This window comes from Eubalaena glacialis, chromosome 11, assembly GCF_028564815.1.
Source record: "Eubalaena glacialis isolate mEubGla1 chromosome 11, mEubGla1.1.hap2.+ XY, whole genome shotgun sequence".
NCBI classification, from domain to species: domain Eukaryota; kingdom Metazoa; phylum Chordata; class Mammalia; order Artiodactyla; family Balaenidae; genus Eubalaena; species Eubalaena glacialis.
The window spans coordinates 52,976,716-52,996,227 of record NC_083726.1 but is presented as its reverse complement, the minus strand read 5'-3'; the positions used below and the strand labels follow the sequence as shown (position 1 = coordinate 52,996,227).

The 19,512-nt window shown below is 37.4% G+C and overlaps 1 protein-coding gene across 2 annotated transcripts in view; it reads right to left on the bottom strand.

Annotated features, from left to right (window-relative positions):
• WIF1 (WNT inhibitory factor 1) overlaps window positions 1–19,512 on the bottom strand; it is a 160,730-nt gene that overhangs the window by 27,076 nt on the left and 114,142 nt on the right. For both annotated transcript variants that reach the window (XM_061204996.1, XM_061204995.1), the window contains exon 5: window positions 9,381–9,489. In XM_061204996.1, coding sequence (XP_061060979.1) covers window positions 9,381–9,489 — 109 coding nt within the window. The remainder of the gene's footprint in view (window positions 1–9,380; window positions 9,490–19,512) is intronic.

Genomic DNA, 19,512 nt, shown 5'->3' with positions numbered 1-19,512 from the left:
AACAGCTGATCTTTCAGCAGAAACTTGCAAGCCAGAAGGGAGTGGCAGGACATATTTAAAGTGATGAAGGAGAAAAACCTACAACCAAGATTACTCTACCCAGCAAGGGTCTCATTCAGATTTGACGGAGAAATTTAAAGCTTTACAGACAAGCAAAAGCTTAGAGAATTCAGCACCACCAAACCAGCTTTACAACAAATGGTAAAGGAACTTCTCTAGGCAGGAAACACAAGAGAAGGAAAAGACCTACAATAACAAACCCAAAACAATTAAGAAAATGGTAATAGGAACATACATATCGATAATTACCTTAAATGTAAATGGATTAAATGCTCCAACCAAAAGACACAGACTGGCTGAATGGATACAAAAACAAGACCCGTATATATGCTGTCTAAAAGAGACCCACTTCAGACCTAGGGACACATACAGACTGAGAGTGAGGGGATGGAAAAAGATATTCCATGCAAATGGAAATCAAAAGAAAGCTCAAATAGCAATTCTCATGTCAGACAAAATAGACTTTAAAACAAAGACTATTACAAGAGACAAAGAAGGACACTACATAATGATCAAGGGATCAATCCAAGAAGAAGATATAACAACTGTAAATATTTATGCACCCAACATAGGAGCACCTCAATACATAAGGCAAATGCTAACAGCCATAAAAGGGGTAATCGACAGTAACACAATCATAGTAGGGGACTTTAACACCCCACGTTCACCAATGGACAGATCATCCAAAATGAAAATAAATAAGGAAACGCAAGCTTTAAATGATACATTAAACAAGATGGACTTAATTGATATTTATAGGACATTCCATCGAAAAACAACAGAATACACTTTCTTCTCAAGCACTCATGCAACATTCTCTAAGATAGAGAATATCTTGGGTCACAAATCAAGCCTTGGTATATGTAAGAATATTGAAATCATATCAAGTATCTTTTCCGACCACAATGCCCTGAGACTAGATATCAATTACAGGAAAAAATCTGTAAAAAATTCAAACACATGGAGGCTAAACAATACACTATTTAATAACCAAGAGAGCACTGAAGAAATCAAAGAGGAAATCAAAAAATACCTAGAAACAAATGACAATGAAAACACGATGACCCAAAACCTATGGGATGCAGCAAAAGCAGTTCTAAGAGGGAAGTTTATAGCAATACAATCCTACCTTAAGAAACAAGAAACATCTCAAATAAACAACCTAACCTTACACCTAAAGCAATTAGAGAAAGAAGAACGAAAAAACCCCAAAGTTAGCAGAAGGAAAGAAATCATAAAGATCAGATCAGAAATAAATGAAAAAGAAATGAAGGAAACGATAGCAAAAGCAATAAAACTAAAAGCTGGTTCTTTGAGAAGATAAACAAAATTGATAAACCATTAGCCACACTCATCAAGAAAAAAAGGGAGAAGACTCAAATCAATAGAATTAGAAATGAAAAAGGAGAGGTAACAACTGACACTGCAGAAATACAAAGGATTATGAGAGATTACTACAAGCAACTATATGCCAATAAAATGGACAACCTGGAAGAAATGGACAAATTCTTAGAAATGCACAACCTGCCGAGACTGAACCAGGAAGAAATAGAAAATATGAACAGACCAATCACAAGCACCGAAATTGAGACTGTGATTAAAAATCTTCCAACAAACAAAAGCCCAGGACCATATGGGTTCACAGGTGAATTCTATCAAACATTTAGAAAAGAGCTAACACCTATCCTTCTCAAACTCTTCCAAAATAGAGCAGAGGGAGGAACACTCCCAAACTCATTCTGCGAGGCCACCATCACCCTGATACCAAAACCAGACAAAGATGTCACAAAAAAAGAAAACTATAGGCCAGTATTACTGATGAACATAGATGCAAAAATTCTCAACAAAATACTAGCAAACAGAATCCAACAGCACATTAAAGGGCATACACCATGATCAAGTGGGGTTTATCCCAGGAATGCAAGGATTCTTCAACATACGCAAATCAATCAATGAGATACACCGTATTAACAACTTGAAGGATAAAAACCATATGATCATCTCAATAGATGCAGAAAAAGCTTTTGACAAAATTCAACAGCCATTTATGATAAAAACCCTCCAGAAAGTAGGCATAGAGGGAACTTACCTCAACATAATAAAGACCATATATGACAAACCCACAGCCAGCGTCGTTCTCAATGGTAAAAAACTGAAACCATTTCCACTAAGATCAGGAACAAGACAAGGTTGCCCACTCTCATCACTACTATTCAACATAGTTTTGGAAGTTCTAGTCACAGCAATCAGAGAAGAAAAAGAAATAAAAGTAATCCAATCAGAAAAGAAGAAGTAAAACTGTCTCTGTTTGCAGATGACATGATACTATACATAGAGAATCCTAAAGAAGCTACCAGAAAACTACTAGAGCTAATCGATGAATTTGGTAAAGTAGCAGGATACAAAATTAATGTGCAGAAATCTCTTGCATTCCTATACACTACTGTTGAAAAATCTGAAAGAGAAATTAAGGAAACACTCCCATTTACCATTGCAACAAAAAGAATAAAATACCTAGGAATAAACCTACCTAAGGAGACAAAAGACTTGTACGCAGAAAACTATAAGACACTGATGAAAGAAATTAAAGACGATACAAACAGATGGAGAGATATACCATGTTCTTGGATTGGAAGAATCAACATTGTGAAACTGATTATACTACCCAAAGCAATCTACAGATTCAGTGCAATCCCTATCAAAGTGCCAATGGCAGTTTTCACAGAACTAGAATAAAACATTGCACAATTTGTATGGAAACACAAAAGACCCTGAATAGCCAAAGCAACATTGAGAAAGAAAAACGGAGGTGGAGGAATCAGGCTCCCTGACTTTAGACTATACTACAAAGCTACAGTAATCAAGACAGTATGGTACTGGCACAAAAACAGAAATATAGATCAATGGAACAGGATAGAAAGCCCAGAGATAAACCCACGCACATATGGTCACCTTATCTTTGATAAAGGAGGCAGCCTCTTCAATAAGACAGCCTGGAAAAAAGATAGCCTCTTCAGTAAGTGGTGCTGGGAAAACTGGACAGCTACATGTAAAAGAATGAAATTAGAATACTCCCTAGCAGCATAAACAAAAATAAACTCAAAATAGATTAAAGACCTAAATGTAAGGTGAGACACTATAAAACTCTCAGAGGAAAACATAGGCAGAACACTATGACATAAATCACAGCAAGATCCTTTTTGACCCACCTCCTAGAGAAATGGAAATAAAAACAAAAATAAACAAATGGGACCTAATGAAACTTAAAAGCTTTTGCACAGCAAAGGAAACCATAAATAAGATGAAAAGACAACCCTCAGAATGGGAGAAAATATTTGCAAATGAAGCAACTGACAAAGGATTAATCTCCAAAATTTACAAGCAGCTCAATATTAAATAAACTAGCAACCCAATCCAAAAATGGGCAGAAGACCTAAATAGACATTTCTCCAAAGAAGATATACAGGTTGCCAACAAACACATGAAAGGATGCTCAACATCACTAATTATTATAGAAATGCAAATCAAAACTACAATGAGGTATCACCTCATACCAGTCAGAATGGCCATAATCAAACAAAAATCTACAAACAATAAATGATGGAGAGGGTGTGGAGAAAAGGGAACCCTCTTGCACTGTTGGTGGGAATGTAAATTGATACAGCCACTATGGAGAACAGTATGGCGGTTCCTTAAAAAAGTAAAAATAGAACTACCATATGACCCAGCAATCCCACTACTGGGCATATACCCTGAGAAAACCATAATTCAAAAAGAGTCATATACCACAATGTTCATTGCAGCAGTATTTACAGTAGCCAGGACATGGAAGCAACCTAAGTGTCCACTGACAGATGAATGGATAAAGAAGCAGTGGCACATATATACAATGGAGTATTACTCAGCCATAAAAAGAAATGAAATTGAGTTATTTGCAGTGAGGTGGATGGACCTAGAGACTGTCATACAGAGTGAAGTAAGTCAGAAAGAGAAAAACAAAGACCGTGTGCTAACACATATATATGGAGTCTTAAAAAAAAAAAAAGGTTCTGAAGCACCTAGGGGCAGGACAGTAATAAAGACGCAGACGTAGCGAATGGACTTGAGGACACGGGGAGGGGGAAGGGTAAGCTGGGACGAAGTGAGAGAGTGGCATGGACATATATACACTACCAAATGTAAAACAGATAGCTAGTGGGAAGCAGCCACATAGCACAGGGAGATCAGCTTGGTGCTTTGTGACCACCTAGAGGGGTGGGATAGGGAGGGTGGGAGGGAGACGCAAGAGGGAGGAGAAATGGGGATAATTGTATATTTATAGCTGATTCACTTTGTTATACAGCAGAAACTAACACACCATTGTAAAGCAATTATACTCCAATAAAGGTGTTTAAAAAAAAAAACCTCTTCCACACTGAGACCAGCATGGTGCTCATACAGCCTCAGCCTCGGTCATGCAAACCACTGCCTCACAACAAGGGAAGAGATGAATAAGGTGGGCGAGAGCTCATCCTTGACACCACATGATTATAAACTGTTCCATGAATATAAATCATCCAACACAAATAGTCATCCATTCATTCTCAAATATTTACTGAGTACCTACTCTGGGCTTCACTTTCTGCTAAGGATGGGGGTCACCAGGAAGAAGATGGTCCTCCCAGCATTAACACCTATTTGACAGTTTCTACACATTGGATTCCTGACGGTCTTGGTTGAGAAACACCCCTGCTCTGTTGGTTTCATGGGATGACAGAGAAAGAGTGTTCCAACAGGTAAAGCCTTGGCTTGATGGAAACTGTTTTTCGTTATCCAACTCAGGAATTTTACTGAACCACCCTGCAGTTTGTATTTCCTGTTTTTGTTCTCTTCAGATGCCAGAAGCAGGCACTTCATAACTGTTAAAGATCAAGAGATTTCTTTTTCGTGCAACGCTTAGGCATATAGGAGTCTGTAGGATAAAAGAACACCTTAGCAGCTTGAGGGTATTAAATAGACCAGCAGAGTAATGAACGCTACCTGGATGCTTAGGAGCAAGACACACTGATTTGGTTACTTTTTAATAATTCAAGTTACCCTCACTGCTCACGCTGGGGGGACTGAGCTTAATGAGGCTAATGAATAACTGCCCTGAAATGAACTAAAATTCCCATAAACTTCTTGCACCTGCATTTCTGCAAACAAATCCTACATCTGCCTCCAAAAATCTCTGTGGGGGGAGGGGGGGTTGTCCGTGTAAAATGTGTGTGTGTGTGTGTGTGTGTGTGTATAAACGCGCACACATGTGCATGGGTCACCTCATCCCAGGCTTGTTCTTTTTAGTCTCACCTTGCCCAAAGCATCATCCATTTTTTCCTCTACATTTTATTAAAGATTCTAAATTATTAGCAAATGATGTTTTCTCTAAACATGACCTATTAAAATATTCTCATATCATATATTCAAAACCTTACTGCCTCAATATCCTAAGAAGTAGAATTTCAGTAAGCTTTTTTTTACTAGACACAAAAAATTGATAAAACTGGGAAGATTTTGGATATAAGCATTTGATTAGAAATCCAAAGATTCAAGATTTATTTTAAGTTAAGCAGGTATAACTGTGCAATTAATTAATACCTTTTAATGGGCTAAATGAGTTTGTACTTCTTTAATAATCAGAAAAAGACAAAAGAAAAATTCAAAAATATGAAATGGAAATTGAGAGACATGTTATGTATTCATCTTACTCCTGACCACTTCTTAAGAAAAAGAACAAATATGATCAAGAAAAATTTTATAGAAAATTATCTTCAACTAAAAAGGAAGACCAAGTGACATGGCATGAGACTGAGTAATGCCCTATTCCAAGAATTTGGTGGACATATTCTAAGAACTTTCTTGTCTCCATGATGTAGCAGTATGCAATAGTACTAGCATTATCATCTGAGCGGAATTAGGGTGCCCATGTATCTGGAATGGGATATTCATATCCTTGAGGCTACAAATCTTAGGTGCATGTATCTCCAGAACCCAAGGCCTTTTTCCTTCATAGGAGCTTCCTAGAACCTAAACCCATCTGGATTGGAAGTAAATCCTCTGGGAGGGCTGTGAGTCATATCGGCAGCACTGGGATGACCCAAGAGAAACTCAGATTCACACTCTTCCTGTCTATACCCACATGGGCACCTATGCCAGGAAATTAGAGAAACTCTGTGCTTATTTAGCCTCCAACTCTTACAGTGCTGGGATGTGGCAATACAGACACATTGGAAGTAGTAGATAACTACAACCTGAAAATGGACTCTGTAAGGGTGCCTGATTTCCTGATTATTTCATCAATTTAAATTACCTCCTCAGCAAAGGAAACCATAAACAAAATGAAAAGACAACCTACAGACTGGGAGAAAATATTTGCAAATGATGCAACCGACAAGGGGTTAATTTTCAAAATATACTAACATCTCATACAGCTCAATATAAAAAAAAAAAACCCAATCAAAAAATGGGCAGAAGATCTAAATAGACATTTCTCCAAATAAGGCATACAGATGGCCAACAGGCACATGAAAAGATGCTCAATATCACTAATTATTGGAGAAATGCAAATCAAAATTAAAATGACGTACCACCTCACACCAGTCAGAATGGCCATCATTAAAACGTCTACAAATAACAAATGCTGGGGAGGGTGTGCAGAAAAGGGAAGCCTTCCTACACTGCTGGTGGGAATGTAAGTTGGTGCGGCCACTATGGAAAACAGTATGGAGGTTCCTCAGAAAACTAAAAATAGATCTACCATATGATTCAGCAATTCCACTCCTGGGCATATATCCAGAGAAAATTCTAATTTGAAAAGATACAAGCACCCCTTTGTTCATAGCAGCATTATTTACAATAGCCAAGTCATGGAAACAACCTAAATGTCCATCAACAGATGAATGGATAAAGAAGATATGGTATATATATACAGTGGAATATTACTCAGCCATAAAAAGGAATGAAATAATGCCATTTGCAGCTACATGGATGGACCTAGAGATGATCATACTAAGTGAAGTAAGTCAGAAAGAGAAAGACAAATACCATATGATATCACTTATCTGTGGAACCTAAAATATGACACAAATGAACTTATATATGAAACAGACTCACATAGAGAACAGACTTGTGATTGCCAAGGGGGAGGGGTGTGGGGGAGTGATGGATGGGGAGTTTGGGACTAGCAGATGCAAACTGTTATATATAAAATGGATAAGCAACAAGGTCCTATTGTATAGCTCAGGGAACTATATTCAATATCCTATAATAAACCCTAATGGAAAAAAAAAAATTAGCTCCTAACGAGATCTTCATTTGATGTCTGACAAATTATTCTAATGTTCCTCTAAAAAATAAGACTAATCTTCTTTTTTAAGACACAGGATTGTGCTATCAATTATTTTAATATATTATAAAACTATAAATATTATAATATTAGAACAAACAGTAGTCTCTAAAACCAACTCTTATCTATAAAAAACTTATTGTAAAATAAAGAGCATATCTTGAGTCAGTCCAACCTCTTACACTGGAAAAGTCGACAATTCAGAAAAATAATTCAGGTTGAGCCCTACCTCATACTACTGCCAAAATAAATTTTTATAAAATATTAGAAGCATGTGTAAATTATCACCTAACGGTTCTCTGGAATAGGAATTAATTTCCAAGCATAAAAGTAATAGGAAAAACATCACAAAGGAAAAGATAGTTTTGACCACACAGGATTTTAAAGCCTCTGCATATCCCTCCTCAAAAAAATTAAATAAAAGATAAATTGAAAAAATTGCAATCAACAGTCAGTACTTTATAGTGAGCTTTGCAAATTAATAAGAAGAACCACAGTATTTCAATATGAAAATGAGCACGGCACACAGACATTTACACTGTCTAATAGATACAAGAAAATAACTTCCTACCTCATAGGAATTTAAAAAATCAAATTGAAAGAACACTGAGAAACCACTTTTCACTTTTTAAGTCAGCAAAACAGCTAACATGATTAATAACACATGTTGATGAAGTTAGTAAGTCAGGCACTCTCCAACACTGCTAGCCAGGGTGCAAATAGGCACAACCTTTGCGGAAAGTAATTTGGCATTTTGGCAATTTGAGAGCCTTTTAAAAAGTTCACAGTTCATATCCTTTGACACAATAATTTCACATCTAAGAATCTATTCTTAACAAAATAATGAGATGAACTTTAAGATTTTGCTACACACATGAATCCAACAAGTATTTTCTGAGAGCCTGTCCTATGCTGGGCCCTGTGTTGGCAGTCATGGTGAATAAGACATACAGGGCTACTGACCATCTGTTACTTTAAAAATGATGTTTACTGTGATATTTCTAGTATGCCAACCCTAAAAACAATCTAAGTAACACAATAAGGGAATGAGTAAATAAATTACGGTATGTTCATAAAACAGAATATTATAAGGGCATTAAAAATAACTTTTGGAAAAATCTGTAATGATATGGGAAAATGCTTATGTTAAAATGTTAAAAGCCAAAAAATCATTATGCAAGACCAAATATATAATATTACTACAATTATGTAAAAAATATATATACTCAATGTAACATAAGTTATCTCTGTATTTTTCTAAAAGTCATAAAACCTAGGCTCTAGTCTCAGCTCCACTGCTTATTACTAATACATGACTTTGGAAAAAGTCAGTTAAACCTCACAAGCCTCAATTTTCTAATTTGTAAAATGGAGCTGTAATTCAGGCCTTGACTCCCTCCCAGAACACAAATTAGATAATGCATGAACGGGTGTTTTGTAAGTTGAAAAGTTCTAAACAAATAACTGCATACTGGATTTTCTTAGTAGAGAAGGATGATTAGATCTTAAAGACTGAACCCCTTTCTCCGACTTTTCTATGTCTCCTCTCTACTTCAAATTCCTATTCAATACAATGCTCATTTAGGGGATGTTTTTCTTGACTTGTCCCATTCTCTCTCGATCACTTACTTTGCATCTTTGCCACATTTATATGTACTACATTAATTCACATTTGTTGGCCAAGTATATCTCACATAGTGACTTTTCTTTTTTTAATCTGGAATCATTTATGAACTGAGTTTTTAGGAAATTCTAAAACTTCCATTTCTTCACGCCTATCCTAATCTTTTGCCCAAAGGAAATAGGGACATAACAACTGATTTGCCCTAAAATCAATAGATCTCTTCAGGAAAACATTCTGTAATCTCTCTGATGGGTGACATCTGGATCTAAAATATTATTCCCATCGCTATTATATTTTAAGTGTAAACCTTTCTCTGAGGCAAAGACCACCCACCTGATGCCTTGTGAGGCACTGTTCCCAGCAGAGGGACATTGACGGTTGGGTCTGCCATGATGCCTTTATCCAGGGAGCGCAAGGACAGGAATTCATAGAAGTATTCTGCCTACAACAAAAGGCATTGACAGTCAGCACCATGGAAACCACAGAGAGTGGGAAGGCACTTCTCAATTCATCATCCCTCTGATGGAAGACTGACATTTTTCGCTACAGGAATTCTGGAGCACACGGCACTTAAAATATTGTGTAGGCATAACTCTCTCTTCTGGGTTTTAGAACTCTAGAATTAGACTCTGCTTGGAGAGAAGTGATTCTTTAAAAATATTAATAACACATATCCAAGATATTCACAAGGTAGCCTTTTAGCTTAAAAGGATTGAGAAAACTTCTCTTAAGGAAACAGGTGATGTCAAAACAATCTTCAACTAGCCCTTAGAAAATCCATCTCAGCTTCTTGGGTCATTCTTTAATTCTTTTCAAATCTGACGTGAGTCTTTGACCAGAATTTGGAAAGATGTAATAAATAAGTGATAATGAAAGCAGCAACCTATTGGCAAAAGAAGACATGAAAGTCCAAAATTTAATTATCTTGGTGTTAACATTTATTTTTCAGTATCATTCCCTTTGGAAGGTTTATATTTAACATTTCAATTTAATTATGGAGAGAGAAGTCTAAAAATGTAAAAACCACCTCTTCAATATGACAAGCTGTAAAGCTTTACATTGTAAACATTTTCATTTTCCCACTGAGTCTAGTTGAGAAAATGATTCTTGCTACTTGAATGGCCATGAAATACTGAAAGTAGTGATGTATAATCTCACTGTAGAGCTTTGATGCTTAACTGATTCTCAGCTGGATTATTAAAACGGTTTGTGATGGAAACTGTGTGTTCTTGCTTAGGAATAAAGAACAATCAATAAATAGCACAGATTCTGAAATGAAAGATAGGCAGATTGAGTGGTTCTGCAGTTATCTGTAGAGATATCCAGAATTTGGATGGGTTAATTAAGTTGATTATATAAACATGGGCTAGGAAGAGGTTTAAAAAAGAATACAGCCTTTCTTATATGCAGTATAAAATTTATTTTCCAGTGTGCAAGATATGAGATATATGGTAGACATTGACACAACTTTCTGCCTTAAGTCACAATAAAAATGTATTAGGCATTAATAAGGACTTTACCATGAGGGTGATAATGCAAGAGGGTAATCTCAGCAGCTATAGGGACACTGTCCATGCCTGGAGTGAGTTGAAAAGCACTTGCAGGTTTCACTAGGTCAAAAGGGGCACCTTCACTGACCAAATTCCCTCTGCAACCGCTTCTTTGAATTGTGTCAGTGGTTCCAGAAGACCACTGTGAAAGGTTCCCTGGGTGGGTAAAAAGAGTTGTGTGAATTAATTTTACTAAATTCATTCACTAGGAGGGCCCTGAGGATAAAGGGTCATAAGACAGTTAATTTCTACCCTGTCTAAGGGAAGGATTGCAAGAATTCTGATGAAAGGAGTGTCATCAGGAAAGGTCATTCAATTGGAATGAATTCCTTTGAAAAAGAAAACATTATTTATGTCCCTTCAGGAAAATCAACGACTATTAAAAGTGGGCTACTCCTTAGATGGCGTTTCGTGAATCTAGGTGTTGTAAATGACTTCTACCAGCTGTGCTTCCCTCTATACTTTACTAGATAATATTTGTCATTCCCCTTTTTGTTCTAAAGCATATCACGGTTGGTATTATGAAGGGATTTAGCACTGTATGCCCTTGTAATTAATAACTTTTGGTTATTTATATTACCAAGTACAGTAATATCAGCTAGCAACAATAACACAACAACCACTTGTGAAATTCCACATGCCAAAATATTCAAAATATTTGTATTTATAGTACATTTAACAATGGAAAAGAGCTGAATGGACAGTGCAAATATGTTGAAAATAAAACATTTCAGTAGCTGTATTGCTTCAAATAACACATAATGTTATCATTTGCTGCTCCATAATTATACCTTTCACGTTATAAATTAAATCTGTGTTTACATGGATGATGTATTTTAAAATTGCATTTATAAAAACTACTATAATTTCAGTAAGTTTTTAAAATCATTTTTTTGCATTAATAAGAAAAAGGATGAAAGACTAGACACCAAGATTAAAACAATGACTGTAGGATTTTTTTTTTAAATTGGAGTATAATTGCTTTACAATGTTGTGTTAGTTTCTGTTGTACAACAATGTGAATCAGCTGTATGTAGACACGTATCCCCTCCCTCTGGAGCCTCCCTCCCACCCCCCAATCCCACCCCTCTAGGTCATAACAGAGCACTGAGCTGAGCTCCCTGTGCTATGTGGCTGCTTCCCACTAGCTGTCTATTTTACACATGGTAGTGTTATGTATGTCAATGCTACTCTCTCACTTCGTCCCACCGTCCCCTTCCCACCCTGTGTCCACAAATCCGTTCTCTACGTCTGCGTCTCTTTTCCTGCCCTGCATGACTGTGTAGGATTGATAGTAACTGATTTTTTTCCTTTTTCTCTCTTTTCCAAATTTTCTACATGTGGTTCCATGCCTTTTATAGTGAAATAAATACACTTATTTAACAACAGACATTAATCACATACCCTGCTTTCAGTTCTGTGTGGCTGATGATAATCATTGGCTCTATTTGTATAAATCTCTGATCATAGTTGAAATATTCTTCTTGGGCTTCTGTTTAGTGGGGCCACGCTCACGTAACAATGTATTTAAATCTCTTGCAGTCTCCCTGAAAGTGTGCTTCCAGAAAACAACACTTGGTATTTAAGCAGATCCTGAATGTCTCTTTCAAAAGCTTTTGATGATGTTCACAGAAAGTGGGACTGAAAGAATTTCACTCAGTCCAGAAATATAACTTCATAGAACCTTTGGGTCTCCTGTTGTTGCTTTTGAGTGTGGTCACGTAAAGTAGGTTGGGAAGCACAAATGCGCTATATTCAGTTCCAGAGAGTTTATAATTAGCATTGGCATGGCTTCGCCACAGGATGCAGCTAGGTTTAATGAACTTCTCTGGCAAGCCAATACTCTGATCTTATCAATCACAAATTTTACACTACAGGTTTTAGGGTATCCCTTTGATTTCTTTGAGAATCAGTAAACATCATGGCTTTTCTACTACAGTTCTAACACTATCACAAGGAACTGGTCAAAACAGTTTCTTCTTCGGATCTTATCAGCCAAAGGCAGCTGCCAGAGAAAACCTTTTTACTTATTTGGCTTTCTTTTTAGAGATGATGATGCTATAATCTCTAAAGTATATAATTTTCTTCATACCTGGTATATATTTTTCAAAAGGACTTTGTCCATTGTTCATGTCCACTGCCTTCTTAAAAACTCCAACTTGAAAACCACTTAGAAATTGACCAACCCTTTGTCTGATCTCAACACTGACTTCTTTCAAAGTTTCACCTTTTCATTATAAAGCAATCTATCAAAACCGCCAATACCATATAAATATTTTTACAAATAAATTATCATCACCATGAGGTAGAGATGAAATATATTCCTCATTTAGCTTAAGGGCTTAAATATTTCCCTCAAAATCACAGAAAATGGCTGATGAAAGAGGTGATAGATTTATTAATGTCATATTATAACTCCTAGACAGGACTTTCTGTTTTTACTTTATTTATAATAAACATTCTTAGTCCCAAACCTCTCTCCTGGAAAAACTTATTTTGGGGCAAATAAAACCTAAATTCTATGCCAAAGAGAACAGAGAGCTAGCTTTAAAGTTTGGGAACAAGTTTCACAAATTGCAGATTTATTATTGAGATAAAAGTAACTCAGAGCATGAACTGCAATAAGGAGGTGGCATGTTGGAGAGCATAAAACCTCTATTAGGAAAAATTACATTCTGTTACATTGAATGACACTAGTGGAAACTCAGGTAGCGGTAACTAGGATGCTTATTTGGGAAACACATGAAAGGATTGCCTTGTATTCAAACAAAGAATGGGTCTATTCAGAAGAATAATTCACTTCTAAATTAAGTTGCTGAGAAATCTTGCTGGCCTGGTTTGCCATGCAGTAAATTTTCTTTTCATAGAGAGGTATAAAAGACACCCAAATATTATCAAGAAAGGAGGGCTGGAAGCCGTTTAACTTGCTTCCAAGCAACTTGGCTGAATATTAGAGTTGTTCCTTCCAGAAGAGATGAAGACATCATTTAAACAGCAAAATGGGATAACTCATAAGGCCTTTGCTCTGGCACTCATTTTTGGGTAGACATGGAGAAAGGAAGCAGAGAATTGCATTAACCATTGGAAGGAATGGAGAGAATCCAGTATTTCTTTTCCACCTTTGAAGTTCTGAGTTTATGGTGTACACTTAATCTAATAAGCACAATAATTGCAGGAACCTCTGAGTTAAGAATCAAAGGTTCTTCATAAAACCATGTCTCTCAAACCTCTTTTAACTTCATGTATTACGATGTTGGCCTGTGTTCATGGGAAAACTTAAACAATAAAGGTATCGTATTTGTCCCTCCAAAAATTTCAGGTGATTTAAAAATACAGAACAGGACTTCCCTGGTGGCACAGTGAGTAAGAATCCTCCTGCCAATGCAGGGGACATGGGTTCGAGCCCTGGTCTGGGAAGATCCCACATGCCGCAGAGCAACTAAGCCCGTGCGCCACAACTCCTGAGCCTGCGCTCTGGAGCCCGTGTGCTGCAACTACTGAAGCCCACGTGCCTAGAGCCCGTGCTCTGCAACAAGAGAAGCCACCGCAATGAGAAGCCCGCGCACCGCAATGAAGAGCAGCCCCCGCGCACCATAGTTAGAGAAAGCCCGCGCGCAGCAACGAAGACCCGACGCAGCCAAAAATAAAAAATATAAATAAATATATTTAAAAAATACAGAATATACTGCCATAGAGTTTGAAATTTTACAAATAATTTTTGCTGAGTGTTCATTATACTCTAGTCACTGTTCATTTAATTGTCACAACAACCTACTATTATAGCATACAAGTATGTTCAGATTAGCCAGGCCCTGAGCATGAGAATTACTAAAGGGATATAAAATAGCTCCTACACGGTATGTGAAATGCAAGAAGAAATCTAAAATAAGCAAGAAAGGAAAAGAGTTCAATGCTGAAGTCCCAAACAAAACGAATAAGCATGCCCAATGCTTAAAATAATCTGACACCTGAATGTCTAGACCAAAAATGCCAGATCTCACGTTCTTCCTCGGCATTCTTCTTGTTACCTCTCTGCAAAATTTCATCCTTCAAACGTCACAACTCCTTATCCTTGGATTCTGGGACAGTCCGCTGATTCTTCTCCCACATCTTGACTTTCCTGCATGTCCTTATTAAGTCTCCTCTCAGCTCACAGTCTCAGAAAATCATTCGGACTCAAGCCTCAGCTCTTCACTCTTTACATTCTGCCATAAAACTCCTGCACTTTCACAGACTGAAGTACTGAATATTTCCTTCTGAGCAATGATGCTCAGCGCGAACCATTCACACCACGTCATGGCATGCTGTGTCAGCACGGAGCCTCATTCACAAAGCACCATCCCCACCTGATTTCTTTGCATCTGTCCACAGTATTATCATTTTTCCATAATAAAGGCACCAAACCTTAGAGTTGTTTCTTGCCTCTCCCGATAGCCAGACACCAAAATCTTATCCTTTCTCTTTTCATAATCTCTTTTGATTCTGTCTCTTCCTTTCATTCCCACTGCTCACCCTCACCCAACCTTTATTTCTTCAAGGTGGCATTACTGTAACATTTCTGAAATATCCTTCCTCTTTAAAATATCTGCCATAACATAAGCCAATATATCTAATGAAAACATCACTTTTTTATTGAAGTATAGTTGATTTACAATATTGTGTTAGTTTCAGGTGTACCACATAGTGATTCAGTATTTTTGCAGATTATATTCCGTGATAGGTTATTACAAGATAATGGGTATAATTCCTGGTGCTACACAGTATATACTTGTTGCTTATCTATTTTATATATAGTAGTTTGTATTTCTTAATCCTATCCTCCTAATTTGCCTCTCCCCCCTTCCCTCGCCCCTTTGGTAACCACAAGTTTGTATTCTATATCTGTGAGTCTGTTTCTGTTTTGTATATACATTTATTTGTATTATTATTTTTTTGATGTGGACCATTTTTAAAGTCTTTATTGAATTTGTTACAATATAGCTTCTGTTTTATGTTTTGGCTTCTTGGCCGTGAGTCATGTGAGATCCCAGCTCCCCAACCAGGGATTGAACCCACATCCCCCTCTGCACTGGAAGGCGAAATCGCAACCACTGCACCGCCAGGGAAGTCCCTGTATTATTTTCTAGATTCCACATATAAGTGATACAAAGTATTTTTCTTTGTCTGACTTATTTCACTAAGCATAATATTCTCTAGGTTCATCCACACTGCTGCAGATGGCAGTATTTCATTCTTTTCTACGGTGGAGTAATATTCCATTGTATGTATAAACCACACCTTCTTAATCCAATCATCTGTTGGGCACTTGGGTTGTTTCCATGTCTTGGCTATTGTAAACAGTGCTGCTATGAACATAGGGGCTCATGTATCTTTTTGAATTAGTATCACTTTTGCCACATCACAATCCTTTCCTGTCTCTCTTTATCTCCAGGATAAGGCCTTTAGCCTGTTTGAATGTCCTCCACAATTTGGCTCCACATTTCCTTTATTTCTTACTACTCCCCAACAGGGATACACTGATGGAGCTCAACTGGCCTGCTCTGTACATACCAGAGCCACACCTGTATTCCAGTGTTTTGGCCTATACTGACCTGTGATAGGACTTAAGCCAGCCTGGCCCTTAAACATGTACCGCCATGTATTATTATGAAACTTTTCACATGTGTATATCATGTATTCTCATATACATTTTGGATTCTTTGTGTTGAGGATGGGATTATATTTTTCTTCTAAAACTCTGTTGGAGATTCACTCAGCCTTGTGCACAGCACAAGGTATTTAATAAATATTTGCTGAATGAATGAATGACCTACCAAGAAACATCCAGATGTGTAAGCCCACTGCGTTCCAGAACACATTGTGGTGGTGAAGTGGCATTAGCCTCTGATTCTACTGATAGGCAGCAGCTTCTCTGTTTTGGCAATTGCTAAATTACTTTTATGGGTCAAAAGATTCTCTTTTACTTTGCTGTATGGCAGTCACCCCAGCATACATAGAGAATAGAGAACATTTTAGAAGAAAAGAGCAATCAAACAAACATTGACATTTGATATCCAGCCAATCTGGGCATAGTTTGTAACCGTTTTATGCTTGTTTGGGGACAAAACCTTGGCAATCAGGCTCCTAAAAGGAATATAAGCAAATCGTGTAAACAAGGTCCAGTTCTGAAACATGACTGTCCAATGCTCTTCTGGTTCATATTTCCCACTTGCATCTCTCCTATAAGTTACATATATATAATTATAATGACATACAATTTATATAATTTTAAAAGTTTATAAATTTTGTAAAATTGTATAAATTTACATAAATTTTGCATTCTGTAAGTTACAATATGCAATTGCCAATGTCACTGAAATATCAACAATGACTTTTTTCCTGTTTTCTTTTGAAACTGGCCCTAAGAGGAACTTGTTTCAACAACAAAAAGAAAAAGCACCTTCTCATGCAGAGTAGTTATTTAATTATGTCGCTGGCTTGGATTAAATTGACATTGAAATTAACATTTTTAAGGAGAGAATTTCAATCAGCCTAGTTCTTCTGTTCTAGTAATCGTTTTTATACACACTAGAGTAGACCACAGTCAGTGGGCTGGTTGAGGGAGTGAAGTTATTGGAATATAATGGTAATAGTAAAACTTAAAGTCCAAGTAAACACACCCGGGACCACAAGAGTTTTGTAAACTAAAACTGGCAGGAGATCACACAGTTTGGCTTCACATGAATCTGAAATATCTAAGACATTTTCCATTTTTTCCTCCTAGGGTTTGGAACCATCATCGCTCATGCAAACCAGAAACAGACCCGGTTATCTGACAAATCCCTGGCTAGTCACTCTCTTTTAAGATTCCTAAAGACAGGAAAGCAATGCAAGAGAGCTATATTGCTATTTTGTATTAGATAAAATGAAAAGTTAGGTTTTGTCTTCTTTTTAATTTTTTTGAGGGAGGGGTATAACAAGGCAGCAGAAAAGCAAAGCATTAGAGAATGGAAAAGGTTTTTTTAAAGTTTTTTTGAAGACTGAAAAAAAGGGTATCAGTATAAAGACCATGTAGGCTCTAAACAAAATACAGCCCCGTTCAGCACACATTCACCAGACTGCCAAAATTTTCCTTGGAAAGAGCAATGTTGGTAGGGTAGGAGACAGATGGGCCCCTGGGCTGGATGGCTGGTGTTTGTCAGGTGGAGTAAAATTGAAGCTTTGTTCTCACCAGACTCCAGAAGCTGAGCTCTGCTGAAGTAAAGAGATAAGATGACCACTGCCGAGGTCAAGGAAAACTTCCCTGTCTGCACACGCACAGGAAAGCTCCTTGGGGGTGAAAAAGGGAGGGGGCGCCACCCTCATAATAAGTGTGGACATACGCCCCACAGGCCTCTGCGGTGGGATCCATATTAGCAAAAATTTGCGCACACATGTTGGGGAGGATCCTAGGACCAGTCAAGTGTGGAAAATAGAACAAGATAATTGTCCAAAGGTAAACAAAGACCCGGAAGGACTGTCCTATATAAGTGATTTGAATCACCTCTTTACCGCGCTCGTCCTCATTAGAGAGGACGCCCGTACGCTTTCTCTCTGGGTATGGATGTCTGCCTAGCTTCTGACTTACTGCACTCCTCCGCATTAGGAAGGATGCCCATACCCTTTCTCTCTGGGTGTGTATTTCTGCCTTGGTTCTGTCTTACATAAACAAACTCCTTATCTGTGTGCTCTCCTACATGTTACACTGTGTCTCTGATAATAAACTTTGTACCTGTTTTTACCTCCTTGAAACATTCTTGCTTTCAAATGGGGATAAGAGCCAGGGAAATTTTGTCTTTAGCCTCTAGCCCCTGGTGGTCCAGCAGCTAGGATTCCTGGTTTTTTTTCATCCAGGCTACCCAGGTTCAATTCCTGGGCACGGAACTAAGATCTCTCTTCAGGACCGCTCACTGCTGCCTCTCTGAGATCATCGACAGCAGTGGGGTTTCTGAAAGCTTCATTTCTTTTTATTCCTCAAGCCTCTGGGACGAGTACCTCCTTCTCAGAATAAGCCTGCCCTAATTCAAGCATTTGCAAAGTTATGGGTCAGTGCCAACCTAAAAACTGGGCAGTAGGAAGAAGGACCGTATTGGGCAATATTGCGTGGGGTAAGGTAAGGGACTGAGGAAAGAAAACATCATTACAAATGGTGCAGCTGGCACTTTGAGGGCTAGGGACAGTCTATACAGGAGGTATGGGGTAAAAAACCAGTGTGGAGGAACTCAGGAGCACAGCTACAATGTCTCCTGGACACTAAGAATAATTATTGGAGACCATGGAAGGGCTAATAAAGCAGCAGTATGAATGCAAGTGTTCTGGAAGAGATGGGAGAGGGAGAGTTCAGTTCTGACAAAGGAAAAGGATTACTTTTTCTATTTTTTCCTTCACATCTCAAGATTTATATTTGAATATTTCTTTTCTTAAAGCTTCAGAAGCAGTCATCGGGTATTCACTTACGGAGGCAGTGGGTGGGAGAGAATGTGCTAAGAGCTATTTTTCTAATAATAATTTAGAAACTGTGCAAGTACCCTTATACCTCGTTTATTCTTCATCAGTATCTCATCCCCTTATTCTCTTTCACATAATTCACTTGGTGGTATATTTCAGCGTATCACATTTTTGGGGGGCAGAATGACACTTATAAAGTGTACCAATAAATTTGGGTAGTACATATAAGTAGCTCAAAAGAGGCAAAGTTAATATTCCATTTCTTTCAGAGTTCTTTATAATTTATCTCTAGAGGTATATATTTATTACATTCTATTGATAAAAAGTGTTTGAAATTTTTAATGGACTTAGAAATGTCAGGAGATAGTCTCAGTGATGGCTTTTGAAATATTTAATATTAGGTCATATTTTTCTTAGTTTAAGCTTCAGGTAAAGAATTGCTTCTGCAA